Source organism: Myxocyprinus asiaticus, chromosome 2 (genome assembly GCF_019703515.2).
Source record: "Myxocyprinus asiaticus isolate MX2 ecotype Aquarium Trade chromosome 2, UBuf_Myxa_2, whole genome shotgun sequence".
In the NCBI taxonomy this organism is placed as follows: domain Eukaryota; kingdom Metazoa; phylum Chordata; class Actinopteri; order Cypriniformes; family Catostomidae; genus Myxocyprinus; species Myxocyprinus asiaticus.
Genome location: NC_059345.1, coordinates 63,833,891 through 63,841,559, shown reverse-complemented (window position 1 = coordinate 63,841,559; position 7,669 = coordinate 63,833,891). Strand labels below are relative to the sequence as shown.

The 7,669-nt window shown below is 40.8% G+C and overlaps 1 protein-coding gene across 1 annotated transcript; it reads left to right on the top strand.

Annotated features, from left to right (window-relative positions):
- The first annotated feature begins 206 nt into the window (after positions 1 to 206).
- LOC127449964 (apolipoprotein L3-like) lies at positions 207 to 3,964 on the top strand. Its single transcript, XM_051713624.1, has 5 exons — positions 207 to 257; positions 362 to 401; positions 487 to 538; positions 1,556 to 1,970; positions 3,491 to 3,964. Exons 1-5 carry the CDS (start codon positions 207 to 209, stop codon positions 3,962 to 3,964), a joined length of 1,032 nt encoding a protein of 343 aa, XP_051569584.1.
- Positions 3,965 to 7,669: the final 3,705 nt, after the last annotated feature.

The following is a 7,669-nucleotide window of genomic DNA, read 5'->3' as shown; positions in this document are numbered from 1 at the left end:
CATTGTTGAAATATTTAGATGCATGGACTTCATAACTCCCTGAATAAAAAAAAAATAAAAAAAATTGAGGTACATCCCACCCCTAGTACTCAAATAACATGTCTTTGTCTTTTCTCTGTATGCTACTGTGGGAGTCTGTCTCTAATTCAGTCTAATTTCTGTGTATGTTTTTATTGCAGGGCAGCTCTGAAATTCAAACATCAGACATGACAGAAGTTCTGGTGTCCAGTGAAGGCAACCCTCCAGAGAGTGAGGATGTATGTTAAATCCTGCATTATGCCCTGAATTGCTAGTGATTGCCACATTTTAGATGCAAATAATTCCAGTGCCGTCAAAACTGAGTTACGTCTTATATTCACAGGATGAAGATGGTTTGCTGGCTTGGTGGAGAACTGTGGAAGGTATTTTTTAAGATCTAGTCCTGTTCTTAAATATGTTTGACCGCTGTCTGTGCCTTCTGTGATGGCTTTCTGTTTTATTTCTTAGGTTGGGGAGAATGGAATGAGTCAACACAGTTTAATGAGAAAGATGGAGAAAAGTGAGATTGTTTTCCTTTTTTTTTTTTTAATCAAATTTTCTCAGATAAAAGACATTTCTCCAAGTGTAACCATTGTATACTATAATAAAGCAGTGGTTCTTAACTGGCTGATTTTGGGCACTTTGGCATGCCCAATTTGGCAGTGACTCGCCTCAATCCGGGTGGCAGAGGACGAATCTCTGTTGCCTCCACTTCTGAGACAGTCAGCCAGTGGATCTTACCATGTGGCTTGCTGAGCGCGTTATCGCTGAGACCTAGCGTGTGTAGAGGCTCACGCTATTCACCGTGGCATCCACGCATAACTCACCACGTGCCCCACCGAGAGCGAGTACCACCTTATAACGACCACGAGGAAGGTAACCCATGTGACTTTACCCACCCTAGCAACCAAGCCAATTGGTTTCTTAGGAAGCCTGACTGGAGTCACTCAGCACACCCTGGATTCTAACTCACGACTCCAGGGGTGGTAATCAGCGTCTTTGCTTGCTGAGCTACCCAGGCCCCCATATACTGTATATGACAAATAAAAAAAATGCTCTGTTTTTTAGTCTTTCCCGTTCATTCCCTGTGGTCGGTCAATTAAGACCATGAACAGTAAAAGTGTCACTTTTTTATGATCACTTAGACTTATCGAATCAAGTCCCATTTTTGTGTGTGTGTCCAGATGTCAAGTGGAGAAAAAAACAAAACAAAAAAAAAAAACACCCAAGTCTTGTACTGCTCAGATAAAAGAAACCATTTTTATAACATCGGAAAAAGTGATTTTGGTCAAAAATGACCGAACAGCAGAGGAAGGTTAAAAGTTGATAAGTCCACAACTCTATCAGAACAGACCTGCAAACCTCCAGTTGAGAACCACTGTCATACAGGATATCTTATTACCCTCTTTTACTCATTTGAATTTCAATTTAACTTAGTGTAAGTATGCCAAAAACAGTACCATACCAAAGCATAGCAGCAGACAATGAGAAATTGTGCAAAGTAAAATAACACTTTCTGTCTATTGCACACTCTCAGAGCAATAGAAGCAGCAGTTAACAGGGTCTTCATGGCTGCCAAACTCTTCGTTCATCTGCTCAACCAGCGGGAGGTGTCGTTACAGCAGCGGATACTTGATTTATTAGCATTAGCCGATGCGGCAGACAACTTCCACAAGAAAACAGTAACTGCTAGTGTTGGAGGCGGGGTGGCCAGCGTAGCCGGAAGTATCACCACCATCACTGGCCTGGTGATGGCGCCCTTTACCTTTGGGACATCTCTTATTGTAACGGCAATGGGCACTGGTGTTGCAACTGCAGGTGGAGTGGCATCTGTGTCCGCAAATATCACAGACACTGTGCACTCCAACACAGACAGGAAGAAGGTGGAGAAGATGATCCAAGACTACCAGAATGAAATTAAAGATATTAAAGAATGCCTGGACTTTCTCCAGGTAAGGACTGTAGAGACTGTAGAGAGGTAACAGAATATTATGGGTGGGGGTGGGATTGGTTGACAACACAAATGGGAATCGAAATTGTGTCTTCCATATGAACACCACTACGCTACATGTTTGACTGTAACTTTATTCTTAACAGTAGCCAGGTGCCTAGGAACAATGTGAGAAGTGGTGTGATTGTGTGGTGGATATCCTGACAATCCTGATGGCTCCAGAACTTTTTAAGTGGGGTGTCCACAATTGGTCTAGATATATTGTCAGGGTGGCACATAGTTTTTGACTGTGTTTTATATACACACATTTAAAATATTAAATAATAGTTCACCCAAAAATAAAAGTAATCCAAATGACTACAGTGGTTAAATACATATCTTTAGAAGCGATATGATAGGTGTGGGTGAGAAACAGATCAATATTTAAGTCCTTTTTTTACTATAAATCTACTTTCAAACAGCCCTCCTAGGCACACTCATGAGAGTTTTGGGCGATTTGCATTCTTTGTGCATATTACCACCTACTGGGCTGTTATGAAAATAGGAATTATTTATTCTTTTTTCCCTTTATCCTTCCCTTTTTTTCCTTTCTCCTCCCTGCCCATTTTTGGATGAACTTTTATTTTAAGGCCCTGATACACTCAGAAAACGAAAGAAGGTTAAAACAGTCATCGCTGGCAATTGATAAGATTAATTTGCTGCTTTTTTCGATGGATTGTTGGTAAATATTTCACTTTATCCAGCGCTCTTTTTGTTTGATGTGTTCTTAAGTATCAAATTACTGTTTGACTGAGTGAGAATTCGCTCAAAATGAGTCAGTGCATGTGTGAGCCGCCCAAAAGATTCAGAATTTAGTCGTGAACCAATTCAGCCCATTTTGCTAAGCTGTCAGTCAGGTCGATTTTTTGTGATCTATTTTTGATCTTGGGATTTCGGTTTGTTTTCCCAGTTTGGGTTCTTTGTAAAAATTGTGACAGAATGATCCAGCCATTCAGTCTTCATGGGGCTAAAACAAGGCCCCTAAAGGCCTCGATCCCCTGTGTGGCCCGCCACGTCTCGATCACCTGTCTGCCCACAATGGTTTACCCCTCCCATTCTCCTTTGGATCCTACTCTCTCTGTCCGTTTTTTTTCTCTTATATTTTAGTGTCAGCATTCTGACATCTGGATTCTATGTTATTTGACTTTTGCTGTTGTGTAGCAGCAAATAGGGGAAAACATAAGAGCATTTAATGCTTTTAAGAGCTCCTCCCAAAAATTGGATACTAAAAAATTTGATATTTTAGGATTGTAAGGAAATATTTGGGATTTATACTCTGCTTACAAAACAATATTTAATCAGAGTGCATGCTACTTGTCATTGTCAATGGAGAATGATGCTCTTTGTCTGCATAACAGTGTAGTTACTACCAGCAAGGGCTTACTTGCCATGCTAACCAGCCAAAATCTGACCCCCTTATTTGAACAAACCATTATCTTCTTCACATTTCCAATTAATGTCTCCTCTTTCTGTCCACTCTAGGCCGGTATGGAGACTCTGGAAGAGTGGAACTTTGAGCGGTACATGGACAGCATCTCCAAAAGGGCTCTTAACCAGAACGTGAAACACGTGTTAAAAGAGGGTGGCCGGGCTGGGAAAGCTCTCCTCGTCAACACTGAAAATCTCATCAACACGGTCCAGGTCCTCAGTGTAGCGGGAGGTGCAGCCAAAGCTGCCCAGGTCATAAGCGTCACCACAGGCATCATGTCAGGACTTTTCTTGGCCCTGGACGTCTTCTTTCTGGCTAAGGGATCACTGGAGTTACAGAAGGGGGCCAAGACAGGGTTTGCGACCAAGATCAGAGAGGTTTGCAAGAAGCTGCAGGATGGACTGAAGGAACTGAATTGCATCAAGCAACAGCTGCAGAAAACAATGGATGGTGTTGAGATGGAGATGGACGATGACGTTGATGGTGGTGATGAGGAAGACGATGAGGAGGAAGAGGAAGGATATTAATAAAAACTGGCAAAATAATTGTCCAGCTTGAAAAATAAGCATAGATGACCATATAAACAGTAAGCAATAACAAAATGGGTAAAAATTAAACACTTTTAGAGAACGATGATTCTCCAAAGGTCATTCTGTTTTCAGTATTTTTTTGTTCTCTTTTTCATTTTGTTCTCTTTTATTTATTGTATATAAACCAGAAAAAAGAGAGCAAAAACACAGACATTTTTAGTAAAAATCCTCTCTCAGATGCATACTTCACAAATTAATATGCAACCAAATTCATTTCATTCCAAACCGTTAAAGTGCTTTTTTATGCTTACAATGTCATTCAACAACAGTAGCCTAGTCAAGTTCAGCAAGTCCTCATGCTTAACCATCTTGATTTAGATGTTATACCGCAGCACTTACCAGGTCTAATTTACCCAACATATTAAATCACAGTTCAACAGTCACAATTTGCACATTTCCCCCCAATAATTGTTTTATCATCAATACCCAATATTTCACTAATTTACAAATGTAGAATTTACTAATTTTGTATACTATAAATGCTTCATAATTACATTAAAACATATGTATGTACAGCATGTATTTCTGAACGAGTGTAAAACTCAGGTTTCATTAGGATTAAACAGTGTCAAGACGCTGGTTATCAATTTTCTCTGTCAACACAAAACTTTGATCCCGAGTTTAAGATTAGTTAATAAGCACGAACATGAATGACGTTTTAATGCTATTAATATACTATCACGTAATTAAAAATTGAGCACTTGGAACATGAGAAGATGGTATAAGACATGTTTGTGCGGCAATGTGCGTTCATTGAACATCATGTGAAATAAGTTCATGGCTCTGCCAGAAAATCCATGAAAGAGGTGGTTTGGGTGATATTTACATTGATATATCTATATTGCAGAGTGATTAAGCTTTTAATATTTTAAAATAATTCATTATTGACAGGCAATGTGTTAATCCATCTTACTAGCTATTTTCTTGATTTATTTTATTTATTTATTTATTTAAGTGTGCTTTAAATTGGAGTGAAAGATACAGCAATGGGGGTGGAGTGACCTTATTGCTCACAGCTGATTGGTCCATTATTTGTGTATGATCTCTGATCGAGAACATAAACTAACATAAAACTGTAAGGTATGGTAAGTTCCTCTAGCGGCCACTAGGCGTCGCTAAATGTGTGACTTTTGTGAAGTTCTTGTGTATTGCTCTAGTTGTGTCTTTGTTCTTTGTGTCTCCGTTAATTGTTTCTAGGCGTGTCTTGTTACCCTGTTAGTTCTTGTGTATTTTAAGGTGTGGTGTTCTCCCAGTCTTTGTCTAGCAGTGTTTGATTTTTCTGGTGTTTGGTGATTTCTGTTTTTTATTATTATTTATTTATTTATTTTGGTTAATAGTAAACATTCTGCACTTGTGTTCTAAATCCACTGCTTGCCAGACCCATTGTTACAGAATGCTAGACCTACTTTAAACCCAATAGAACTTTTAACACTGACCCTGCAAGAGAAACCTTCCATTGAGTAATACACTGAACTGTTTTGTCTGGATTGGGGAGAAGTGGCTCTCAAAGACTATTATAGTTTTGGACTGAACGAACCTCTAATATCATGTATGCTGGTTGGAAGGTGCTAATTATCTTTAATACAATTCATAGAGTATGTACTATGGCTAAGTCTCTCCCTTTACACTGTGGGGTACAGCACAAATCCCACGCTGTCTCACCGGGGAGGCGTCACCCAGCTGCACTTACCAACTGGTCAACTGATGGTGGGGTTTGCCAATATGATAAATAAGGTGGGAAAACAGGCTGATTAGTTGTCCGATAGTTTTTAAAATGTATAATATGAATGAAAACTTTTCACTCAATGTAATATAGTGCTAAACTTTAGTTAAAAGTTCAGTATTGGAGACTGAAAACCTGGAATTTTGCAGTGCAGTTTGGTTCCAATCACATCAAGTGTACCTCATCATCCACTGCCAATATGAGGCTCATAAAGTTGTGCCTCTCCTTGTCTCCACCCCACTCCCATTGTGAGCCTGGCTGGAGGATGGCCCTAAGAGGTGGGGCGATGATGATGTGAGGGAGGGGTGGGTCATTCCTCCACATTCCCCTCACCCAAGCTTCGCCCCGTCAGCACCTCCTCCCATGCCCCTATTCCAATACCGAGTCCGGAGCTGGAGGTACACACACTATTTGGCCGCCAACACTGGAATGCTACTTCCTCAACCAGGCCCTACGGTCGGAGTGGGCATGTAGGGGGATACCTCTCCGGGCCAGCTCACCCCCTTGCTTGCACCCAGGCGGAGACAGAGAAAACATGGGTAAAACATGACAGCCTCAACCAACCGTAGGGTAAATGCTTATTAAGAGCCACTTACCTTTTCGGCTGTTGGGAGGCCATCCCTGTGGATTCTAAGTCTTACTTAACTGGCGAACGAGAGGGCAAATAACATCAATGTTGGCCCAACTCTGCCCACAAAAGTACCAGTATTCTCCACCACTGTTGCAGGGTGAGCAAGAAACAAGACACAGTGGTTGTGGCTTCAGGCCTCAGAGAGACGTTTATTGCATATAATAATAAACAAAATTGTCTAAAAAGGGAAAATAGTGTCCATGGGGAATGGTGTTCAAACTAAAGGGGTGTGTGGCATCCTCACGGTGAAAGGGGGTGTTGTGTAGGATGGGGTGTGTCCAAAGGGATGGTCCAGGATGTGGGTGGGGTCCGCTCATTGTTTTCTGGGGCGCGAGGTGCGGCTCTGCTCTGCTCTGTAAGGGGAAGGGCGTTCCAGCATCCATGCCCGTCAGCCGCAACGTGCTCCAATCCCGTTATCCCCCTTAAATCTACATTGTCGAATTACAGTTGAACCACAATGGCCTTCTCTATTGGCAGTTACACTGGATTTGACCAATGTTAAGCAATGGCTTCCTCTATGCGAGGTCATTCTTACTGGGCAGGGAGGGTCTCAGAGACATTAATGTTGTGCAACTCCTCCATGTACGCAATGGGGTCAGGGAAAAAAGGAGCATCATCAGCAGAGCCGTTTCTGAGCATATGGGGCCCTAAGAGAAATCCTACTTGGAGGCAATGCAAAACTCAAGGAAAAAAAACAAAAAACATTTGTGTTCTTATGTGAACAAGGTAAGGTAATTATAAAAAAATGTAAAGGTTACCTTTCTTCAGATGCCAGACATAATAGAACTGAGTTATGTTACGTCCATTGGAAAATGTCTGAATCTGTGAATGACACTCTGTCACAATACAGTTCAATGTCACACCACGAGATTTCAGAGGTTCTTGGCTGCGTTTCAATCCCTCCTTCTTCATATGGTAGTTACCACCAACCTAACTGTTCTAGTTTAAAAAGCAGAACAAGTCCAGTAAGAATAAAGTATATACAATACACAATATACTGCTGTAAAGGAAAATATATTGCAAATTGTTGTCTAAACTCTTTGTTTTACACAAAAGAAAAATTAAATAAACTGGATCTGAAACAAGACAAAAACATTGAGAAGCACTACATTACATGTTCTACCTGCAATTCACTAACATGTGCTGGTGAACTGGCATGGTGTGATTGATGTTTTCACTCACCTGCACAAGCTGAATGTCAATAATGACATTGATGATGAAGTTTTATTTAATTAGCGCCTTTCCCAAGCTCAAGGTCGCTTTAAAAGAGCTTTATTGATACATTAAA

Excerpts from the sequence above, each read along its gene's own strand:
- LOC127449964 (XM_051713624.1), top strand. The coding sequence starts at position 207 with ATGACAGAAGTTCTGGTGTCCAGTGAAGGCAACCCTCCAGAGAGTGAG. Across the intron at positions 402-486 it reads TTGGTGGAGAACTGTGGAAG|GTTGGGGAGAATGGAATGAG; the intron begins GTATTTTTTAAG and ends TTTATTTCTTAG. Across the intron at positions 539-1,555 it reads AATGAGAAAGATGGAGAAAA|AGCAATAGAAGCAGCAGTTA; the intron begins GTGAGATTGTTT and ends GCACACTCTCAG.